Genomic DNA, 25,138 nt, shown 5'->3' with positions numbered 1-25,138 from the left:
TGAAATAATTTTATGCATAAAGTCCAGATATATAGGCCACCAACAAAGCCAGTTAGGCCATAGTGTAGTACTAGAACATACTATGAATCAATATTAGTTCCATGATGTTAGTGGTAACGGATTCCTATGACATTGTGAATGTGAGTGTACCTGGACTAATAAATAAAAAATAAATGCATACAGGTAGGTCTGGATTGAAAAAAAAAGAGAGAAATACAGACTACTCGAAAGGGAACTTCCTAGAGTTCCTTGAATGGGCCTTGGCTTCTCACCACCAGGCCAGAGATCCATGTGAGCCCTTGATCACCATGTCCTATTGAGTCCTGATCAAGAGTTTGCAGTTTAAAGCTGCAGTTTTATTGTCCCTTCCTCAGAGGGATCTCCCCTCACGCTATTCCACATTGGGTCCGTGCTAACTGCTCACTGAGCCCAAAGATGGCAAACAAGATGGATGCCACCACACTGTTAAGGACTAGTATCAGAAGTGATAAACGACCCCCCTTCCACCATTTTCTTTTCCTTAGAAGTGAGTCATTCAGTCCAGCCCACACTTAAGGGGAGGGCAATTAAGCTGTATTTATTGAAGAGAGAAATATCAAAGAATTTTCTAGTATGTTTTTATTTTATTTTAATATTCTTTTGAGAGAAAGAGAACGAGAGACAGAGTGCACACACATGTGTGTGCAAGGGGCAGAGGGAGAGAGAGGATCTTAAGCAGCCTCCACGACCTGAGCCCAAATAGAGAATCAAACGTTCACCCAAATGAGCTACCCAGGCGCCTCCTCTAATATATTTTTAAACCAGAGACCAAATTTACTTAACAGGTGATGTTTGCCTTTGGTCCATGCATTGCCCTTTCTTCTTTCATTCCCCACGTCCTGCAGCTCAGGTCTGCTGCCTCCCCCAGTGCGCTCGTTCCTCCAGAAACCACCTGCTTCAGTGAAAACACTTGTTACCTCAGAGTGGTAGCAAACTCCTCCCCTTCCTAGCCAAGCTCCTTATATAAGACAGTCAAGCCTGTTGTGTCAGTAATCTGCCCTCCGTCACTCCAGAAACTTGCCCTTGAAGTAGTGCCCTGCAGCCCTGTGCGCTTGCCTTTGAAACAGAAGAAACAGCAAGTAGTATAATTCATGTTACAGACAGATCTCAAAAACATTGTGCTGAGCAAAAGAAAACAGACATAAAAAGTACATACTGTTTGATCCCATTTGTATCAAATTCTAAAGCAGTCTAAAACTAAGCCACGGTGTCAGAAAGCAGGTTGGTGGTTGTCTGGCACCAAGGGTGTGGGTAGGGGCTTGACTGCAAAGGGGCAAGAGGGAGGTTTCAGAGGTGATAGAAATGTTCCATATCTTAATGTGGTGGTTACCTGGGAGCATATCCATATCAAAATTCATCAAACTGTATGTTTAAATAGAAGCACTTTAGAAGACCACATCTACCTCGATACACTTTATTTTTAAAGTTTGCTTGGTGAATGCATTCAATTTATTTTTTAAACAACGTCAGGATTCACCAAAACAGTGTTTTGACAGGTCTTTGTTGAAAACTTTTGTCTCCCTGCTGCCTGGGTGGTTAACAAGACAAACTGAAAGGAAAAGTAGCAACTTATCCCTAAGGGCCAATTAGAATATAGTTATAAGAACAGAAGTAATTCCTGTCACAGAGACAGTAGCTCTCCCTTCCCTCTGGCAACCAGTTAAGAATGGTTGTTTCCATAATTTGGCTATTGTTGAAAGCACTGCTATAAACATAGGGGTACATGTGCCCCTGTGCATCAGCACTCCTTTATCACTTGGGTAAATTCCTAGCAGGCTATTGCTGGGTCGTAGGGTAGTTAATTCTTTGAGGAACCTCCACACTGTTTTCCAGAGCGGCTGCACCAGTCTGCATTCCTGTAAACTGTTGTGCTGCATATCACCTGGGGAGGTTTCAGAAGGCTTTTCGGTTCTCAGTCTCCATCCCAGGCCTATTAAATTAGAATCTCCAAGGGTGGGGCTCGAGCAAAGTAAAGCTCTCTAGATGGCTCTCATGTGCTCATCACGTGAGCCCCAGGGAGATGGAGTATGGTGCTTCTCAGACTTTTGCCACACAAGAACACCTGGGAGCTTGTGGAGGGTATATACATGGGTTCTACTACTGGAAATTTTGATTCAGTAGTTCCGGAATAGGACTCATGAAATCTTCATCTTTAATAAAGCTTCCAAGTAATTTTGACGCAGGTGGGCCAGGCATCACACTTTGAAACTAATACCATCAAGGAGTACCTGGGTAGTTCAGTCGGTTAAGCTTCGGACTTGGCTCAGGTCATGATCTAACGGTGTGTGAGTTCAAGCCCCGTGTGGGGCTCAAGCTTGACAGCTCAGAGCCTGAAACCTGCTTCAAATTCTGTGTCTCCCTCTCTCTCTGCCCCTGCCCTGCTCATGCTTTGTCTCTCTCACTCTCTCAATCATAAAAAAGAAAAAAATTTAAATAAATAAAAATAAGAAACTAATACCATCAATTCCCAAATTTCTGGGCAGAAATGGAATCCAACAAGATGCCTAGGCTGAAGAATGGCCCCCTCATCTTGATTTCTTAGATGGCACCCAGACCCACTACTTTTGTTTGCTTAAGTTCAGGCTCACGTTCCTCCACCCCATCCCTTCCCCCAGAATCACTCCATACCTACACTCCATACCCTGTCTAAACCATAATGGTGTTTTTGTCGCCTCCCCCCCCACCAATGGCACCAGTCATCACCACACCCTAGAAGCCCATCCCTTCCAGACCTCACCATTTCAGCATAGCACGTCATGTGTTGAACCCCCATCACACAAACCATAGTACCTCCAGGACCCTGTGCTCCAGGCATATGGCTAGGCTCTGGGGATACGGTGACAGGTCAGTCTTGGTCCTTAACTTGAGTGTTCCTACCTGTGGAGAGGTCTGAATGGCCTTAGTTTTCCCACGGGTAAAATGAGGGGGCATAGCCCAAATCAGTGATCCTTAGCAACAGGTTCTGTGACCATGCAGGGTGAAGCCAGAGCCGGGATCTGGGACCCTTCCTCCTCTTCAACTAGATTTGCTATATTTTTTCCTTAATGGCTTCTGTGGAAGATTGCATTAGAAGAAATGGTTTCTACAACTAAAATAAGCTGTAAATCCACTGGATTAGGGGAGATTTCTATATACTTCCAGTTCTGGCACAGTGTAGATCCAGAATGAATAAAATGTCCACTGGCTTTTTTTTTTTACTTCATTTATTCATAATAGTATAATTATTTTGAAACAGGTTTATAGTAGAGATTTATGTTTATGTCTTATTAAAGTATTTCAGCATATAAGAACTTTAAGTGGCCAGTAATAACTATATACTTTTAAAATTTGATATGCTCAGCATCTGAGGATATAATAATAGGGAAATTTTTAAAATAAAGCTATGGACCAAGTGCTGTGGGATATGTGTTTATGTATTTATCATTTATTTGTTTTTTTAATGTTTATTTATTTTTGAGAGACAGAGAGCTAGAGGGCTCTCTGTCAGGGAGGGGCAGAGAGAGGGAGACAAAGGATCTGAAGAGGGCTCTGCACTGACAGCAGAGAGCCTGATGTGGGGCTCAAATTCACAAGCTGTGAGTGAGATCATGACCTGAGCCAAAGTCAGACACTTAACCGACTCAGCCACCCAGGTGCCCCTGTATTACGTTATATAATCTGCACACAATTCTGTGAGATAAATACTGTTTTTATCTCCATTTTAAAGAAGAGGAAAATCGGACAAGGTGTGAAGTCACTTGTCCCATGTCACATAGCCCTGTGGAGTCAGGAGTTCAACACATGCATTCTGACCCAGAAACCCAGACACGGCCTTCACTGAGGCAGAGTTTTGCTCAGAAGCACACTAACCCAAACGGTTTCTGATAATCTGCAGCAGCCAGGTGATTTCCTAAGGTTCTGACCCTTGGATAGAACATCATCTGGCTGTGAGGCCACGGTCAAGTCACGTCAACTCTCTGAGCACGTGGAATGTGCATTGTTTAATGATTCCAAGGAGATGACAGCGTGTAAAGAGCTGGCGCTGAGTGCTGGAGCAACTAAAAAGAATGGTACCTGCCTCCAGAAGTGTAATGTCTATAGATCAGATGACCCAAACCCAAAGCCTACAGAGTCCAGGCAGGTAGCAAATGCGAATTAACAGGCAGGCCATAAAAAATAGGAAGCTCTGGGAGCAACCGCCATGCACCTCCAGCTCATGGTTTCATTGGGGGGGAGTAGGGACCCAGAGTTTCCAAATCAGAAGAAATTGAAGCTCCAACATTTTAGGTGAACTCTTCAGAATTTTAAATGGTGGCAACTTATTAGAGCAGTTCTTGTACTTTATTTTATTTTATTTTATTTTATTTTATTTTGTTTCGTTTCATTTCATTTTATTTCATTTCATTTTGTTTCATTGCCCTCCATCCCATTCCATCCCATTCCATTCCGTTCCATTCCATTCCATTCCATTCCATTCCATTCTCTTCCATTCCATTCATAACCCTAGAGACCTAATAAATTCTTTCTAGAAGTGCACTTTACCTAGTAGCCATCATTTTGCCCTCCTGCCTTTTATAGAGCCTCTGGACAGGGCAGAGCAGGGTCTGACCTATTACAGTCTGGCAACACTTTCACACTTGCCTGCACTTAAGTGTTACATTTAGAGTTTTCTCATATCTTGGAAGCCCAGAACTTCCAAACCTATGAAGTGAGCATTGGTGTGTGTGTGTGTGTGTGTGTGTGTGTGTGTGTGTGTGTGTGTTGGGTGGTGTGCACGGTTTGGATGAAGCAGATAAGAGAGTGGCCATTTGATTGAGTTGGTGTCAGTTGCACACCATGCTGCTCTGTGCTCGTCACCGTTGCCGGTCTGCAGTGACTGTATTGCTGGAGGCACTGAGAGACACAGAGCACATCTGTTCCTTTGTCGTTGGCTTCGCTTGACACGACCAGTGTCATCGCCAGTTGGCACTGAGATTGTTGACCCCGTCGCTGCCAGGCCCAGGGCCGCAAAGCAGCTGTTGTTATTGTATACATTCGCTCCAAACAGTGGAGCCTTCAGAAGCCCCGCCATGCACCATCTCTGCTCGGGGAAACTGGCAGAAAGTACCAGAGTCCTCACAGCACACACTCAAGGGATTTTATCTTATTAATCTTTGAAAAACATTGGCAAATGGACAGGAGTCAAATAAGATATTTGACCACATCCAACGTATGTTGGTTTTAATTTTATGGCCTGCTGACGGAAGAGGTAGATTTTTCATGAAGTTGGCACTCCTATCCATACCTAAATCCCACTTTTAATAGAAGGTTTCTATTGTGGTTTTCTCTTATTTGGAACTCTCTCCTTCTTTGACAGGGACAGCAGCCTTTGTGCGTGCTCTACCACAGAGGAATCTTAATAGGTACTCGCGCGTGTGGTTCTTTCCTCTGTCACTGGCATAAGATGTTAGAGTTGTGAGAGCTTCTCAGACAGTTACCCTTTATTTTGGTTTCTGTTGCTGCTGCAAGGGTGCTTGGCATTTTGTATTAATAGATCATTCTAAATGGAAAAATTCTGGTGAACATTTGTTTCCAATATGAACGGCAATAATAGAGGGCATTTAATTAGTTGGACACAAGTGTGCACTTGGGTACACAGGCACACACACACACAGACACACACACAGACACACGCATTTTTTCTGAGAAAGCTTCAGATCTTTCAAAACCCCTTCTCTGTGGATTTTTTTCCATTTTGTTCCTGAAATTGCACATAAAAATCCTCTTCCTGGAAGCTTTTGAAATCCTTTTTTCAAAATTGATACCTATGGGGGTGTTTGTTATTGTTATTGTTTTGTTTTGTTTTTTTAAATTGTGGTAAAATACACATAGCATAAAATTTACCATCTGAACTGTTTGAAGTGTACAGTTTAGTAGCATTCAGTACACTCACATTGTTGTGCAACCCACACCACCATCCATCTTCAGAGCTCTTTTCATCTTGATACATGTGGGTTTTGTTTTGTTTTGTTTTGTTTTGTTTTGTTTTGTTTTGTTTTGTTTTGTTTTGTTTTCACATACGAGCCAGGAGTCTAGGCTGTGCAAATGAGGCCAGGAAAGGGAACAAAAAAGCATGCAAAGAAAAAGCGTATTTGCTTCTATTTCTCTTTAACTGAGACCGAACAGCTACCCACCTTCAATACATTAGACAGTTTCCCTCCTGAGAGAAACCCAGTGTGGCCATGTAGGCACAGAATCGCCCCGATTGCTACAACGTCTAAAATTGCAGCTTCATACTAAAATATCAGCAGAACAAGTGAGGAAGGAGCCCTAACAAGTAAAACTTGCTTTCGCTCTCTGAAGCACATCCCCTTTAAGTAAAACCCATGTTGTTTTCATGGTTCATTAATTAGGAATCAGAGGCTAAGAAAAGAAAGGAGCTTGCCCCTCCCAGACTCTGAAAGCTATACAAGTATGGTTCTAAGGGGCTGCAGGCACATGCAGAGTTTATTCTTGTTTTACATGTGTTTTCTTCCTGATGCACCATCACTGCCCGCCCTCAGCAGGAGCAATATTGGACTGTTTGTGGCCAGGTCAACTTTACAAGCTTGGCAGCCTGAGGATCCGTTTATAATCCCATGGGCTTTAAAACTGTAGTCACACTGGCCATGGTATCCTCAGGGTACAGCGAACTTTCTCTGAAAAGGTCCAGACACTCCCATGTTTTAGCTTGTGGCCCCTAAATGGTCTGTGGCACTGCTGCTCGACTCCGCCTTTCAGGTGGGAAAGCAGCCAGAGACAATGCATAAACAAATGGGCATGACTGTTTCCCAGGACCACTTTATTGATGGACATTGAAATTTGAACTTCATAGCATGTATGTCATGGAATATTCTTCTTGTTTTGTTTCCAATGATTTGAAAGTGTAAAAATTATCTTTAGTTTATGGGCCATACAAAACAGGTGTGGACTGGATCTGGCCTGTGGGCTGTGGTTTCCAGTTCTCTGATGTAAAGGAAAGATGTGATTCTGAGGCCCATTGACCCAAATGACAGATCTCGGGTCAAATTCTCGCTCTGCCAAGTATTAACCGCGTAACCGTGGGCAAGTCACCAACCCCTGTAACTTTCAGCTTCTCTGTAGGGGAATCGTAATGGCCACCCCATAGAGATGAGGGTCAGTGACAAAGTGGGCCACCAAGAGAGACACCAATATTGGCCCCTAACCTAAACCTCTGAGGCTCCTGAGAACATGTTTCATTTCTGCAGTCTAACCCCGAGCAAGCAATCTTATTTTGTTAAAATGAAGATTCCGTTTGTTTCATGTCTATGTATTTCATTAACCTAACTCTCTGTTCCTTCCAAAGGAATGGGACTGCTGAGAAGCTACTATCCTCCTAAATTATAGGCTCTCTGAGGAAGCAAATCTCCATGTGTTTTCATCAGACACACAATAGAGGTCTTATTAAGTGATGGCAGGCTCTGTCCTGTGGTGCAGTCAGCTCGGCTGAACAACTTCTATGAACTCTTTGTTTTCCTGGGGGAGGTAAATTCTTCCTCCGGGGACCCATGCCCTGAAAGTTCAGGGCACACCCAAAATGACAAGTCGTGTTTCTTCAGCGTTTCTTGAATGTCATTAAGAGTTGGGTCCATTAAGCTTCTCTAGGAATAAGAAAGTCTGTGCCTGCAGCTGCCTGGCCTAGACTGAGAACTGCTTCACCAGCCAGTGCCTCCCCTCCCCCACCCCCTCATGGAAAGGCCGAGTGACAGAAGCCAGAGAATTCCTTACCCTGCCCTCCCACATCCAGCCTTCAAAGAGCAGCAACCTGATAGGTGGCCACTGGGCCACTTTGAAACCTGCCACCTCCCTCTAGGGGAGTGAGTGCACTCAGCCACCCTTTGCTCGTCCCCAAACGAGGGGTCTGAGGAGCATGTGCCAGAAAGCAGTCCGGCTGTGCTGACACATGCAGGGTATGGGAGGGAGGGAGTCAGACACTTTATAGCTGTGTGGAGCTCAAGGCTCCAGGCTGTGGAGGAGGGAGGTAGGCAGAGATGGGAAGGAGGAGGGAGGGGCGGCTGCCAGCCAGAGAGGCCAAGACTGTGCCTCGTTGGGTTATAGGTCGCATCACTTTGAGCAGGAATCCGGTTGGGTGCATGCGCTTTAATGGTCAGGAGCTAATAGTGCACCAGCGGGAAGGATGGCATGGGGAGGACAGGTAGCTCCATTGCAGAGTAAGTCGGAACGTTACAATGCCTGGAGTGTCAGAACGGGTCCTGCAGAGCTTCGAGAGAAGGTCTTGAGAAATGCGGTGATGGAACGTTGTGAATCACACTCTTGCTTTCATGATGCCTGGTAAGGCAGCCTGTCTCCATCTGGAGGGTGTCCATAACCCATCTCCTGTGGTTAAGTGAGAGAGTTTTCAAAAATGTGCAGCTCTGCCTTTATGAGAACCAGTGTAAATCAAGAGACTGAATATGTTTACATAAAGTGACTTATTTTTAATGCTTGCAGGATTGGGGAAAAGAAGAGCAGTTTGATTCTTGTATCATATGAATAAATATTCTCTGTGGGTGGCAGGTCTGTGTGTTTATCTATCCATACATATGTATACATGTACTTGGGGGCGTACACATATGCACACACATTCACAGACACACACCCCTCCATTGGGGAACGCCCTCCGTGTCAGTAATGTGGGCTGCTGTTTAGGAACAGAATTAATCAAATAAATATTGTTCTTTCCTGTTTAGGGAGGTCTGGCCTGCCATGTTTCTATTTTTATTTCTTTTGGCTTATTTGCCACCCACATTCCTAAAAGAAAACAGAAAGAACGGTCTTAATTCCTGTGTGCTGGTTGGATCCCATGTATACTTTGAACTGGGAGAATTCTTAATTCTGTAGTCTGGCTGCCCTGCCTGCCTTACAAGAATTCAGACTTTGGGCTGCTGACCGTGGGCTTCCCATGAATGATTCCACCGGCCATGTCCCTGTTCCCAAGGCCAGTGCTGGCTGTGTGTGCCCGCTGACTCAGATAAATGCAGCTGAAGGAAGATCTATTCAGCACAAGGCCTTGGGACATGGTGGACTGGTTGGAAAGACAGGTTTTCAAGTTCCCACATTGTCTACCCTCACTAATAGCTGTGTTACTTTGACCAAGGTTCTTAACCTCAGTTCCCTCATCTGTAAAATGAGGATAACACCACTCCCTATAGAAGACGGCTGTAAGGACTGAATGAAATAACGAATGCCCAGCATTGAGCACAGCATCTGGCTTAGAAAAAGTGCAGGAAGTGATAGGTTCTATTCTGTTAGGAACACAATAGACTTTTATTGATTCACAAAGGCTCTTAACACCGTTGCCCCAACTTGTCCACTCCATCTTTTGTGACCTGACACTTCATTCATTCATTCACTCATTCATTCATCAAGTTAGTTATAATGTATAAAGCCTTGTTCCAAAAATAATTTAAGGTGTCTGGTGTCAGTCTCCCACTGGAATGCTTTCTCTCAGGTCCCGTTAAAGAGACACAACTATGTAAAAAAGATAGTTTTAAGAAAACATTTAAGCCCAATGCCTGATCCTTGCACAAAGCACCTGCTCTCTATTCCCTGGTCAGTTTGCCCTCCGGAATAGAAGCTCCCTGCCTACAGGACCCTGGAGAGAAACTGCATCCTCCTGGCTTCAAAAGCCCTGAGGATGAAACAAGTCCCTGGAGCAGGAGAGGTCAGGGGGAGGGTGCCACAGAGATTCTGCAAGGTGGGCTCAAGGGCTGTGGTCCTGAGACATAGCAGCTTCTCTGGGGCCTGAGGGCAGGTGGAAGCTGCCCCCCCACACCGCCCCTTGCCCCCCCCCCCCCCCCCCGCCCACTAACCCTGTTGTTTCCACTGTCAACTCTCCAGCTTTCCCACAGGGACTGGGCTGGAAAGTAGATGGGGCATTTTGTATTTGCTTGTTTGTTTTTCTTTCCATCTTTTCTTGTTCTGGGGATTTCCCTGCAGCAGGCAGCCTCCTGGTTTTCCTGGGCTCCCCCTGGAAGAGAGACACTGCCCTCCAGAGCGGAATTGTTCTGCACCCCTGTCTGAGGGAGAGCTAGCTGCCAGGCTACATTCTTAGCAACCAGCTTTAGGGACACTGGGACCCTCCTTCTCTCTTTCCTTTCCCCGAGTCCTGGTCCCTTTCTCTGAATGCTCTGTGTCCCATGGAGGCAGCTTGTAACCCTCACAGACCTGTAAGCAGAGCACGAAAGGGTAAACAGGAGTGTTCTGGGCAGGAGAAGGGAATGGGCTCTCCAGGTAGAAGAAGAAATCACACAAAGATATAGAAGCAGACAGAAGGAAGGTGTGTGCAAGGCTGGAGAGAAGAATGGGGCAGATCCTGAGATATCTGGATTTATCAGGTAGGAGATGGAGATGAGTGGAAACAAGTTTTATGCCCCTGTGGATTTTCAAGGGCACCTTTCCAGCCAGCCCCGTCGATGATACCAGCAGGGATTAGAGCGCCTGCTTCTCTGGAATCATAAGGCAGCGTGGGATCGCAGGAATTTCTGAGTCCTTCAAACTGGATGATTAGGAGACAACAGCTGATGTTGATTCTTACCATGTAATGCCTTATCACCATACATGCCACTTTCCTCTTCTGAATCCACAGCCCCTAGGGCCACACCTGCCCATTCCTGGAATTCTTACTCATAGTGTCCTGGTGCCCAAGAAACTTCACTGAGTCCTTGTCCCTTGACCTCAGCCTGACCCACACAGTTTAGCTGACTTTGGTTCTCACTCTCCTCGCCCCTGGGACTTGCTTTTGCTACCAGTGGGTCAGATCTCGAGATAAAGAAATAAATAATCTGCTTGACCTCTAGTGTAGCAACATGACCTGAGAGAAATGGGTGTTGGCAGGAGCCGAGGACCCTGGAGAGGCAGGTGGACTGCTGTGGTTCTGGTGAAATCTTGGCATGGACACCAGCAGTATATTCGTTTGGAATGGAGGAAGGAAGGGGGCAAGACCCATGACAGAAAGAATTTTCAAGATGGTTAACATTTTCAAAGCACCCACTTTTAGGGGGGAAAAATAGCCAATAACAAAAGAAACAAATGGATAATGTGGATACAACTTGGAGGTTTTCAAATGTCTAAAAAATGGAATTTGTAGGATGAAAGGCACCGCTGAAAGCTTTCTCTCTAACCTGGCCACCACCCCTAAAAGGCCCAACTCGCTGCTGGGAATGAAATTTCTCCCCGTAAGAGGGCTCTGGTGTCAGCCACACCCTCACCCTGGAGCCAGAAATGCTGCCCCTGTACTTCAGGCTGCAGTTCAAACCCACTTTCCCAAGTCTCTCTGAGGGGAGCCTGGGGGCTGATGAGAGGCGGGGCTGGCTCTGCTCTTGGGGGAGCCTGTGAGGGGAGGGTGCATCACTGCGGGGGGGGGGGGGGCGGTGCTGAGGCCGTGCTGCAGGTCGGTGGGCAAGGAGGCAATTTATAAAAAGATCACCACACCTGATTGCTTTTCCTGGTGGACTCACCGTTTTTCTTTGGTGTTTTTCAGCAACCATCACCTTAACATACTGTCTTTTAAATGTGTCAGATGACGCTCCACTCCTGGAGAAGGTGAGGGCGTGTGTACACACACACTGTTGACTGAGAAGCAATTTACTGCCCTCTTAGGGCCAAATCTAACAGTAGATTGTCTATTCAAACTACCCCATTTTAAGCCACTGGGTTTTTAATGGTGGCTGATGGGGGAGGGGCCGTTTATTTACATAAAGGTCATTTTCACAGTTTTCAGCCCTGTGTTCTCTCCTTAGCGTGCTTCCAGCCTTCTGCACCCACCTTCCTTTTATCTCTCTGTGCTCCCCTTCTTCCTCGGACACGTCTTCATTTCCAATATTTCTTTCTCCTTCTCCTCTTATTTCTCAGAATTAGCAGAGTTGGTGAAGTGAAAACAGTAGACTTCAGAATGCTGTTGTTTTGCCCTCGTATCCGAATATACTAGAAAGCACTAGAAAAACCAAAGGCCCCACTGCTTTTCTTTTATTTCTCACGGCAGCGCCGTAATGGAGACAGTATGTTTGGTGTTTGTTGGCTTATTTTTGTTCTTGAGTCACAACAAACCCGGGTGCAAATCCTTATTCATCCCCTCGCTTGCTCTGTGAACTTGAGCAAGTTACCTCCATTCTCTGAGCCTCTGTCTCCTCATCTGTATGTTAGAAAACGATGTGTACTCCACCGTTTTGAAAATAAGTCCATAAAATAAATATAAATGTCTCTACCAAAGTAGGTTCTCAACACATATTTCCCACCACCACTCGCTTTACAGGCCTGTAGACCTAATCGTTGTTTTTCTTCATTGGATTTTAGTCTAATTAACACATATTTTTTCAGCACCTGATATGTGTCAGGCCTTGGCACCAGGGTCCAAACAGACACAAGATATGGCTCATCTCCTCAGTGGCAACCCCATGCAGGAACCAGGAAAGTAATAAACTATCACAGAACAATGTGAAGGGTGCTGTGGGCGCTAAGGGAAACCAGAAGAGGAGCACCGAACACTTCTTGGGGACAGGGTGAGGGAGGAGGCGAGAGAAGGTGTCCCTGAAGAGGCCACCCTGATCAAGAGCCTTGAAGGATGTTGGAGTTGGGAGAAGGGTGTTGTGGAAGAAGAGGAACGAGGGAAAGCCTAGATTCAGGAAGAGTTGCTGTGAGTTCAAAAGGAGAGAAGGAGGGGCGCCTGGGTGGCGCAGTCGGTTAAGCGTCCGACTTCAGCCAGGTCACGATCTCGCGGTCCGTGGGTTCGTGCCCCGCGTCAGGCAAGTCTCCACTCTCCCACCATCTGGGTTTTCAGTCTCTGAAGTGAAGGTCTGAGACAATACCCAAGAGTCCTCCTGGCTTTAACACTAGGCTGTGATTCCGTGATCATGCCACCATTTTGTAGAGCTTGTTGGTGGTGTGTTTTTTGTTTGTTTGTTTTGTTTTGTTTTTTAGTGTTTACTTATTTTGAGAGGGAAACAGTGAGAAAGAGAGTGCTAGCCGGAGAGGGGCAAAGAGAAAAGGAGAGAGAACCTCAAGCAGACTCTGCAGTGCTATCAGTATAGAACCATATTCCGGGCTCCATATCACAAACCTTGAGACCATGACCTGAGCCGAAATCAAGTTAGATACTTAACCGACTGATTCACTCAGGCATCCCTCAGAGCTTGTTTTAGGTTTTCTAATGCTAACTTAGTAAAATCACTATGTGAACATGACTGACACCCAGTAGATGTGAATATTTTCCCTTTATGTGAAAAATCGCTAAAATGTGTGATGGTAAGTATGGTAAGCAAAGAGTCAGTTGGGCTCTGGTAGTCACAGCTGGGTCAGCAATTATTTGTGTGGCCTCAATTAACTTATTTCACTTCTCTTTGCAACCATGTACTCTCTGCCCTCCACTGCCCGTTCTAAAAATGGCTACCCTGGGAGATAAGAGTAAGTTTTGACTTTTAGAGTTCATGCAAGTTTGTTCTACAGATAACAAACACGTGTTCCAATGGCCAGGAAAGATCTCTATTTCAGTTTAAAAGTGTTTAGAACAGAAGAGCTTGAATTTCTTATGCAGAAGATATGCTGATTTCATCCACCACCCCCATTCCACACAAAAACTAGCCAAAAGTCATTTTAACTTTATTTCTAAAAGCAAATATGATTTCAATTTGGAGGTTTGGTCCACTTCTATTTTTGTTGTTGTTTTAAATTATTGGAGCTTATTTTCTTAGAAAAAAATTACATGTGTATTAAAAATATCTAAAAATCCAGAAGATATGCAAAGGGCAAATATCAGAAATAGAAAACATGCATCATTTCCTTCACCCAGAGATAAGCTTACTCATCATGTTGGACTCCTATTTTGTTTATACTTTTCCCCAAAATAATTATATCAAACCATATATCAAAATATTTCTCCTCATACATTAATATATAACAAAGTTTTAAGGGTCTTTTCAGACTCTGGCAAAAAATGAAATGATGAGTTCCAATGCTGGTAAAAGTGACAGGTGTGTGCAAAGTGATGGGGAACCAAAGAAACCGAAGAAACTAAGGAATGCTTTCTGGGAGCTAACAGTTGAATCTTGAAGGATGTCAGTGTTTGCCAGGCACAGAGGAGCAGAAGGTATTTCTCAGATGGAAGAAAGAGCTAGAAAAACTACTAGAAACCTTGATAGATGGTGCCCTGTTGGAAATGGGAGGAGTTTGGGTTGCCTGGTGGGTGTGGTGTGGACTGGGTGGGGGGTTCAACAGGAGGTGAACAGAGGGGGTGAGTCTGTTATAAACAGATTTGTTTGCCAAGCCATAGAGTATGGAATTTGTTCTGTTGACAGTGGGGAACCAGGGACTTTACAAAATCAAGTACTGCCTTACATTAAAGCAAATAATACTGAGTGAGCACAACCAAAACCCAGCTTTACTCTTTCCTCAAGGATGGATTTTTAAAAATCCAGGTGCTTAAAAACATCTTCCTATACAAGTCAAGTACAGTCTTCATGAAAATTTCTCAGGAAATTCTCATCACCTCTGCAGAAGCTTTTAAAGTACCTTTTGGAGTTCTTTAGTGGTCTGCCTTAATACACATTGCATATAGATGACTCCTACAATGGCAAATTCATTCCTAAAGAACAGTCTGGGCAAATGTTGTTTAGGCCACTCTCTGTGATAGCAGGGAATGTGTTTGGTTCTGCTAGATGACTTCAGGAGGGCTTTGATGGTGACGAAAGCTATCGAACCCAATATTTGGCTGGTTTTTGGTTAGGGGGGCGGTTTCCAGCAAGAACCAGTTGTTTCTTAACCAGCTCATTTGCTCCACCCAGTGGGAAAGTGCTAGAATACAGCTTTGAAGGGTGGATCTAACTGAGATAGATGTTCTTTCTCAGGGACGGATCTGGAAATTCCTGGTCTGTTATTTCAACCATTCTTTCCCTATAAAAATGTTAGGAGACATCCCCATAAACAGTTTTTCTCCTTCATTTTGGGGTCAAGAAAGCATTTGCAGTAAGGAAAGTCCTGGCTTTTCACAGGCTAATGGCTTTAGATAAGTCCCATATCCTCTATCAAAGTGTTCCCGTGTGTGTGTGTGTATGTGTGTGTGTGTGTGTGTGTGTGTGTAATTCTTCCATATTTCTAGTGTGTATCGCATTTTAGTGGCATAATTGTTTTTTATTATTTAGCCAGTGCGCCTGTAATTGGCATCAGTCCAGGTAATGAAAAAAATATCTTTGACATTTTGAAAATCCAAGAATGACTGCAACCATTTGCAATTAATATCTATCAATTAGTATATGTCAGTATCATCTGAATGCATCTTCATAAGGAATTTTCAGATGCTTTAAACCACAAATCACATGGTGTAGTGCAAAGAGCTGGCCTTTCCACTCAGATAGACCTGAGTTTAAGTCCTACCCCTGCCACTTTCTGTGTGACTTTGAGAAGTTACTGTCTGTCTCTGAGCCTGTGTCAATGAGCATGGCAAATCTTATTTCACAGGGCTAGTGTAAGAGTTACGGGATGTAATGACTGCAGGGTCAGTGGGACGAGGGGATTGCTGACCTTTGTTTGATGGAAGGCTCTGTGCTTACTTGTTCGGCTTGAGTGAATCACTTCTGCTTGGAGGACTGGATTCCTCATGTGTCAAATGGGCCAGAGTTCCTTCTTTTAGAGTTTTACAGATGCAATGACATAACACCTCCTCCATCCCCACCAAGCATCTGGCACCTCATAGGTGCTTAACAAATGCTAGTTCCTTTCTTTCCAAAAGTATTAACCCACTGCAGATAACTGCAGAATTAGTTATAAGGCCAAATTGTGTTCATCCCATGATCTCTCCCCCGCCACCTGTCTCTCTTGCTAGCTCAGATACTCACACAGGTGCACACTGTGCATTCCCACCTTATTTTTTCCATCTTTGTCATCAGAAGTTAACCAAAAGTCCAAGAACTTTTGGAGGCTTAACAAAGGAGCAGCAAATTCATTTTAAGATTGTTGTCATTTATTACCATTCCTCACACCAAGTACATGAGTCCTTATTTGAGCAGTTGTGCATTTTTCTGTGTCCCCACCCCACTGTCCCATCCTGGCCTGGCCCCTCTGCTCCAGCCACGGTACCACCAGACCATAGAGGTCATCACCTCAGCCACTCTTCCCACCCCCCTTCAGATCTCCAGCCCCTTCTCCCTGCCTCACTCATCAGACTCCTTTAAATAGTGAGGTCCACCCACTGCACGTGGGTCAAGTGTCTGACTTTGGCTCAGGTCATGATCTCGCAGTTTGTGGGTTCGAGCCCTGCATCGGGCTCTGTGCTGACAGCTCGGAGCCTGGAGCCTGCTTCAGATTCTGTGTCTCCCTCTCTCTCTGCCCCTCCCCCACTCACGCTCTGTCTCTCAAAAATAAATAAACATTAAAATAAATAAATAAATTTGAGGGCCCACCTAAATGGGTATATTATCAGAGAAGTTTCTTCAAGCCTCTTCTTGCCCTGACAGGAAGTGATTGTTGCTATGTGTGTATTTCTGAAGAGAAGGGGATTAATGTATATTGAGTCTGGTCATATCTTAATACTTTTACCCTTCCCAGTCACCTTGTCAGGTAGGTATCACTGTTCCATTTTATAGCTGAGGAGACTGAGGGCCCATCCATTGCTTCATTAAACAAATACGTATTGAATATCAGTTGCCACCACAGGGAATAGAGCAGCCCCTTCCTTTGTGGATCTTCCAGGATCTGACAGGGGATGAATCCAAGAGGCAGGAGGGAAACAAATGATAGACTATTCCAGTTGTGAAGAAGGGTGCCATGAAAGGCAGAGAAGGGGGAAATGCCCTATCTCAGAGCTTAGGGAGGGTGTCCCTAAAGAAAAGGTATTTCTGCTAAGACCTAAAGACTCAGGGAGATCACGCAGGTAGATAGTAAGGACAGAAGTGAGCTCTAATGTGGGTGGAATTTGGTGCCACCTTGCCTCATGGCCTTTCCTCCTCTAAATATTTGCATTCATGTCATTGTATTTTAGCTTGTGATCTATATATCTTTCTCTCTGAAAGATCATAGCTCCTTGCGAACAACAACCTCATCTCCCAGGCACGTGGTACATAACACAAGTCATGAGCATAAGGAATTGGTCATTTAGTGTTTTCATACATGTATCTGTATGTGATTGCTTGTCTTTAATAATATTACAAGGATGCAAAAGTACCTAGAATATGCCATGTATATCCTGTCATTTCTTTAACCAACACATTGGTGTGGTTTTCTAATAGAATCTCTAAGCCCCTGGGCACTCCTGGTCCCAAACTCCTTTTACTCAGATGTTTTCTGTTTTATAAGCTGGGGTGATCTGGGGTCAGCACATGAGAGAGGTAGCAGCTGGCATCAGCTGTACAATAGGTGGAACTTGAAAGCAGCCCATTCATTTACATAAAGTGGTGTAAAATGTGTCCTCCCAAATACTGCAGGGCGTAAGGTTCATCACCAGCCTGTCCAGGCCATTCTTGGAGATGAAAGTGAAGTGACTGCCCTGTGCCAGGCACGGTGTTAGGGCAGGGGATACAAGATGAATGGGCGTTGGTGATTCTGTGAATGTTTCTTTTCTTGACACACAGTGGCTCACAGTGGAGTAGGGCCCACAGAATGCCCATAGCACATGCATACACACTGATGTGCAGACCAGCTCATTGCATACAAGACTCCAGGCTGGCACAGGTGAAGGAGTGGTTAATGCCACAGAGGCTGGGGCAGAAGTCTCAGAAGGTCTCCCAGGCATCTTGAAACTCATCATGCCTGAGTTGGGAAAATGAGTGGCAGTTAGCGAGGTAAAGAGGGCAGGCTATGGTAGGAGCAGGGCACAGGCAAGGGTCTCCCCGATGCAGAGGCGAGATGCAGCGGCCCGGAGACAGAGAGCAGATGGCACATTAGGGATGTGCAAATGCTCACAAGAACCAGCAGGTGATGGAGATGAGTGAAAGGCCAGGTGGTTGCATGTGAGACACATTGGTATATTCTTCATGCCTGTTAAAAAAAAATCCTCTCTCCCACTTTTCTTCCTTCGCTTATACCCTCTTATGCTATCCTTCATTTTTCAATCTTTGACTGAAACTTAGGTAAAAAGAAATTGTTCTCTCCTATTAGAAAAGTAGCAGCCTAAATCCAATGATCAAATCAATCAGGAATGATACTTGGCTCCTCCTGGGGAGACAACTGGGAGTGGTGGGGACTGGGGCCAACTGGAGACCATATTCTCCATCTGAGGAGGACAGCCCTTCTTCAACCTCAACTGTCCAGTGGCTCCAGATATTGCAGTTTAAAAAAAAAGTGAGCTACCTAGAGTTTTGGCAAGTTAGCCAATTTATATATATATACTTTATATATATATATATATATATATATATATATATATATATATATATACTTTATATATATATAAAGTATATATATATATATATATACTTTGATTAAAACGAGGACAGGGGCGCCTGGATGGGTCACTCGGTTGAGCTCAGGTCATGATCTCACAGCTCATGACTTTGGGCCCTGCGTCAGGCTCTGTGCTGACAGCTCAGAGCCTGGAGCCTGCTTCGGATTCTGTGTCTCCCTCTCTCTCTGCCCCTAACCCACTTGCATTCTGTCTTTCTCTCAAAAATAAATAAACATTAAAAAAAATTAAAAAAAAAAAAAAACAGACAAAAAACAAAACCCAAGCCTGCAGACCAAATGGAACACATTCACATGCTGAGCCTTGTCCATGGGCCATATTTGCAATTTCTTGTTTAAAGACTCCAGAGATTGTGAGGGCTTTCTTTTTAGAATCCTTCAACATGTCACTGCTTCTAGTCACTCCTAACCATCCTTCTCTCCCTGCTTTCCAGAAAGAGATGACGAGCAGGATGTGTCACTAACGCCCCATCTCCCCTTTGGAAGACTGAGGAAAGCTCTTCCCTCCGGGAGCCCTGCACCAGCAGGAGGGAGACCTCCCCTGGCCGAACAGGCACCTGCTTCCAGGAGCAGGCAAGGTGGAGACGAGCAGTGATTCCTGAGAGACGTTCCCCACTCACCCCGTGTGCTCTTAACCCTCTGAGTGCTGCTAGCCACGACCTGTGGACCTGTCTGACCACAGTGTGCAGGAAGGACTGCCCCCTCTCCCTTCTGGCTCTCAAGTGCCCCGAGGAAGCCTCTGCACTTACGTGTGTGTCGCAGTCTGCCTGTGACCTGCCGCCTAAGCTTTACTGGAATTCAGGTTTTGAGACTGAGACACTTACTTGTACTTCCCCACTCCTGTCTTGTCAACTGGCCGACTTTTCTGTACCGTGTCTTCTAAATCCCGGGTGAATTTTGGAACTCTGGATGAGCAGCAAGTTTGTCTATAACAAATCTTCTTTTCAGGTCTTTGAAAGCTTCCACCCTGATCTGATTCTGTGGTTTAACTTCATGCAGGACCATGGAGCCTTGAAGACGTCTGAGACCCCCACCCTTCAGCCTCAGCGAGAATTCCCTACTCGGCAGTTTTATCAGGGACCACCCATGACCCCAGACAAACCTTAACTATGGGGAAGAGTCTGGCTGTTAGGATAAAGCTGACGGGTTACCAGTTAACTCTGAATAGAATGTGTTTTTTTTATAGCCACACCATTCCTTGTCTCTTCTATTCAAAATTTTTTCCTGTTTCCAAGAAGAGAGGAATAAAAGGAAGTTATAAATGACCAAGAATGATCAGCAAAAGCTCTGAGCCAGATTAGTGCAGTGTTTGTTTTTGAGCAAAGGGTAGGGAGTTCTGGCTGTCTCTACATAATACTGAAGTTTCGGTGGAAAAAAAAAAACAAAACAAAATAAAACAAGTGCCATTGGCTATTTGGTACACATAGCTCAAACACCCAGCTCATTGGTTTGTCGCCTTCCCAGCTGGCCCTCTGAGCTCCTAAATCCAGCCCGTGTTTTCTTTCTCTTCCTCTGCAGTCCCCCTCCTCGGCCGTATTATATTATGGCAAGAATTAATTTCTGCCCCTATGATTGTGCCACAGTTGCCAAGGCAACAGTGTAACTGGAGCTAACTTCCTTCTTCCATTCCTTCCCAGTTTTCCTATTCCAGTAAACAGAATAACGCATTCTGTGCTACGTCCTGCCTTTTGAAACCCAAGTGAGTCTTAGCTGAAGAAATGTTGCCTTCTCTGCTTCATTCATGAAACTGGTGGTAGTCCTGAGAGCCTGTGATTGGAGGGTGATAATAATCCGGCGATCATTGGAATCTAACAAAATAGCAATTGGTGGAGGGAAGTAGATAAGAATGTATTAGTATATTTTAATGTAACACCAATTAAAGAATAACTGAAAATCTCTGATTTCGTTTCATTGGATGTAATGTGTTAAAGCCGTATGTGGCTGCCACAGGAGCCTAGAGAGCATGAAATCTTTCTTTGTCCAGAGAAGGGGCTGACTGTCTGGACCCTGTGGCATTCTGCCCTCACCCAGCAAACTGACCTTTGCTTCCGATCTTGTCAGAGTTATCTCATGGAATCCAAATGCTGCTACCTCTTTCCATATTGTTGTGCTCTGGTCAACAACAAACAGATCCCCTCCCCTTTTTTTGGCTTCCTAAGTAATTCTGAGAGGACAAGATCGGCAAAGATTCTTCTGGGCATCATTTTTGGCTGAAAGAATATGACTGTCCTAAGGATCCAGAGAACAGAGAAATAAGAACCCCCATTCCCAACCTATGCAATACACTGTAAAGTACTTCATGGGAATGTTCTGGCAGAGAGACAAGAGAAATGACAGCGAAGCCCACGCCCTAGGAGGAACCCCGAAGGTCTGCCATCATGGAAAACCACAGGATTTTTGCATTAAGAAGTTGACTATGTTCCTGCATTTCAGCAACGCCTAATCAAACAGGATACTGGACTCTGAAGACATTTATTATTAATTCTTTTTAAGGCTACTTCCTATTAACTGTGTGTGCGTATGAAATTTCCATTCCATTTTTAAAAAGTATTTTTTAAACTTCTTGGCACAATTTCCTCCTGGTTATGTTTCTAATTGCATTAATCAACTCCTCTAGGATAAGTTCTGGCAAACCACTCCTATTTTTTAATTACTGAGTATTCCTTACTCCTGCAGAACTTTGGCCAATTCTAAAGAAAATTATCACAAGCAGTTTTTATCTCTTTGACCTGACTACATCCTAAGTACATCTTATTGCAACCAGGGGATCTGAGCCTCACATTCTGCTTCTGCCTCCTAACTTGATGGGCTCTCTTTCATTTCACACCATTTTTTTTTTTAGTTGGATACATGTATCCACTACCTTTTTTTATTTTGAGAAATTTTAAAGTGGAAATTTCAAAGAGTCAAGATTACAGTGAATATCCACACCCCCCCTTCATGTATGTGCATCAGTTGTTAACATTCTTTAATTGTTGACACTTTCCATACATTTTCTTTCTTTCTCTGTAAATACACATTCTGATTGCCGAACCATTTCAAAATATGTTGCAGACATCATAAAACTTTAAATGCTTTATCATTTGTCCCCAAAATGTTTATAGCTTCTTTTGTTTATTTATCCAGGATCCACTTACAAATCACATGTGGCATTTGTTGTCGTTCTCTTTCGTTAGTGGGTTAGAGTTCTTGTCTTACGTGTGTGTGTGTGTGTGTGTGTGTGTGTGTGTGTGTGGTATGGTGGTGGTGGTTGTGGTGTGTGTGTGTCATGACACTGACATTTTTTTGTAGAATGTTCCACAATCTGGAATTTTTTTCCTGATTATTTCCTCTTATTACACTCAGTTAAACATTTTTTATTTTAGCAAGAACATTACACAAGTGATGTTTTGTTCCTGTTGCATTTATCAGGAAGCATATGACCAGTTGTCTCTTCATGATATTAAACTTGACCAGTGGGTTCAGGTGTTGTCTGCCTGATCCATTCATTATAAAGGTACTTAATCCATTAAGAAGCTCTGAAATTCAACACGCACCCATTTTATAGTTTGAGACTGGGCAAATATGCCTTCCTTTCTTAATTTTCTCAAAGAGGTCCACGATCTCCAAAGATTATAACCCTTGCAGTTCAATGATACAGCAATGACAAAGGATTCATAACTTCCCCCTTAACAGAGGGAAGGGGAAGTAATAAGGACACTAGATTGGTATGCTGGCTAATGAGAATCTGTATGGTCCCTGTAGCCAGAGTTGAAATATATAACTTTTTTTTTTTTTTTTTTTTGCTCCCATCCTCAATGACTTCCCATTCAGACCCATGGTTTATTTTAGAGAATGTGTGTTCTTATTAAAGGTGATTTCTCTCAAGGGTGCAAAAATTGTGAGGAGTGTTTTAGGGGTGAGGGAGAAATCTTAGATATTACAGTGTGTTGTGGCCCTTCAAAGGGCCATAGTACATAAACAGATATAAAGCGTATATGTGGTATTAAACTTTCATGGGCATGATTAAGAATAAACTGTCTTAAAAGGCCCTTAAGAGGATGATAATGAAAAAAAAAAATACGTGAAGAAATACTCATCTAGAGTCATATCCTGCTTCTTAGGTTGTTAACTCTCTCTTGGAGTGTTTTCTCATTTCTGAGGGCTAGGATCAGTGGAAGCAACTTCAAGAGATTTCTTCATCCATCCCTTCTGCCCTCTCAAATGCTATCAGTAACCTTCCCGGTGAAAACCCCATTCTCCTCTCGAAGACCTTCAGGCATAGACGTTCTACAACATCCTTTGATGTGTCCCCACTGAACACTTCACAACACCTGAAATCCTTCCATCTGACCTGAACCAAACTATTATCTTTGGGTTTCAGCACACCTTTCCTAGTGTCTCACATTAAGGGAAACACAAAGATTAGGATAAGAAGAAGCATAAGCAATGAGGGCCTTATTTGCATATCCACGAAGTATTTGAAGACTGTTACCAATGGCCTTCAGCTTCCTTTCCCTTCAGCTCTCTCAGGGGCAGAATTCTCACGGAAACCCTGGTGCCCAGTTGCTAACATTTCTGCACCTCAACTTGAACCCTTCCCCAAGCTTTCCATGTCACTGTGCATTATGGATATAGCCAGCAGTGAACGTGTAAGAAATTACCACATGCTTTCTCCAAACTCTATTGTCTCTTTGCTAAGTCCTGACTTGCTTGTTAATCCATTTGTGAGCATATCTCCATTATAGTCAACCATTTTGGTTTATCTTCCTGAGTTTCCTTCCTTTCTATCTTTGATATTCCTCAGCAGATGACAGTTTTGTTTTAACCGCTTCTTTAATTGGCAAAGCACTGAGACTTGGATGGAAGTCCTCTTGTATTTTTGTGGTGAATTAGGCCAAGTCATCATCTGGTCGTTGATGGAAGCACATCATTCCCTGTGGTCTCTGACCTTCCATCACTCCTGTATCCCACGGGTATCACACTGTGAGTGAAAGAAATATCATGGGACAAGAACAGCCATATCTTCAAGGAATATGTACAAAGGCAAAATCATGAAAAGGAGTCAGTCATGACACCTGGATACACCAGGTGTTGTTGTTTGTGCTTGGAGCATTTTGGTCCATGATAAAATCGGTGATTCTCTCCTAGAATTAGCCAAACAAAGTGTTTTGGAAATAGAAAACCCGCTTTAAAAAATATTTCAACAACGACAAAAACTTATAACAGGTTATTTCCCTCTGGGCAGTTATTAATTCTGGGTGAGAAGTTTCTGATGACTAAATAAGGATTTTTACAACTTTTAGAGGGAAGAGTCCATTTCTAATCTGAAAGTTAAGCTATTTTACTAGCTTTTAGTGTTCTAATGTCAAGGTTTTCCAGTATCTTTTCTAATTGTGTCAGAAAAAAAAATGTTTACTATATTTTAGTTCCATTTGAGATTAAATTAAGGGTTTGACTCTAAGAACAAACTAACACAATTATATCAATTAGGAAAGCAAGAGGAAATGAAAGGGTATTTATGGAATCAGTTCATGTGAGCTTAAGAATTCAAATGTCACAAATAAAAGACATGTAACCATCATCTAGTCTGTCTTTTTGTGTGTGCTTAATTAATTTCTTTAACCAAAAATGTTTTTCATTTTGCAGCGATCCTGGAACAGGTAAATGAAATGGAACCTTAACTCTACAAAAAGTAATTCAAAGTGTATTTATTTTAGAACACACATACATGTATTTGTATTTTAGCAGAAGTTCCTTTATACTCTTCAGATTTTCCCAGGAGGGTATGTCATGCATATGGTTTAGATTAATGTTGTGCATCTTTTTTCTTGTGGTAGAATTCAATATTAAATTTGATGACAATATGGCATATAAATATAATAAACCTTGACTACAGAAATAGCTCATCAATCAGAGTAAATAAACCTGAGTTTTAACCTCAGGTTTGCCACTGCCTTCCTTGTGTGACCTTGAATATTATATTCAATTGTTCTTTGTCTCGGATTTTAGAACTGCAATTGCTCATGGATTTGTTCCTATTTAACTTACAATTGTTTTTGCAAAGTAATAGAATATAAAAATATTAACATATTTGGAAAACAAATACATAACTTCTGTGTATTTGTATAGTATTAGTACATTTACAGCCACTTTAGAATAATTGTAAATGCCTCGTGTAATAGCCACCGTAGCTAATAGCAACAATCAAATACTATGTATGACAAAAGGTATTTGTGATGAGGTAATTTCTAGTGAGGAATGAGACTTCTGGTACCCCAGCACAAATACCAAGGGTTCCTCTACTTCACTTCCACTGTTTGTACACCAAGATGTGACAGAGAGGCAGACTGTAGACTGAATTTAGTCTGCAGGCATGTTTTGTTAGACTAACACAGTTTTGTTTTTCTTTCTCTTTTTAATGCTTATTTATTTTTGAGAGGGAGAAAGAGAGTGCGTGCGCACATACAAGTGGAGAAGGGGCAGAGAGAGAGGGAGAGACACAGAATCTAAAGCAGGCTCCAGGCTCCGAGCTGTCAGGCCAGAGCCCAATGCAGGGCTCGAACTCATGACCTGCGAGATCATGACCTGAGCCAAAGTCAGATGCTTAACCAACTGAGCCACCCAGGTGCCCCTGTTTTCCTTTTTCTAACTAGCTGCCAACAGTTTAAAGTTGAGAAATCTGACACCTAAAAATCAGAATGCCTGTCTCCTC

General features: G+C 43.5%; 1 protein-coding gene across 8 annotated transcripts in view; it reads left to right on the top strand.

Moving 5' to 3' along the window:
- Nucleotides 1-24,007, top strand: part of MOB3B (MOB kinase activator 3B) — a 204,907-nt gene extending 180,900 nt beyond the window's left edge. For all 8 annotated transcript variants that reach the window (XM_045469839.1, XM_045469834.1, XM_045469831.1 and 5 more), the window contains one exon: nucleotides 18,879-24,007. In XM_045469839.1, the coding sequence (XP_045325795.1) occupies nucleotides 18,879-19,039 (161 nt within the window). In that variant the 3' untranslated portion in view covers nucleotides 19,040-24,007. The remainder of the gene's footprint in view (nucleotides 1-18,878) is intronic.
- The last annotated feature ends 1,131 nt before the right edge of the window (nucleotides 24,008-25,138 follow it).

The sequence above is a fragment of the Leopardus geoffroyi genome, chromosome D4 (assembly GCF_018350155.1).
Source record: "Leopardus geoffroyi isolate Oge1 chromosome D4, O.geoffroyi_Oge1_pat1.0, whole genome shotgun sequence".
In the NCBI taxonomy this organism is placed as follows: domain Eukaryota; kingdom Metazoa; phylum Chordata; class Mammalia; order Carnivora; family Felidae; genus Leopardus; species Leopardus geoffroyi.
Note: the sequence above shows the minus strand (reverse complement) of the source record. Positions and strands in the feature narration are given on the sequence as shown.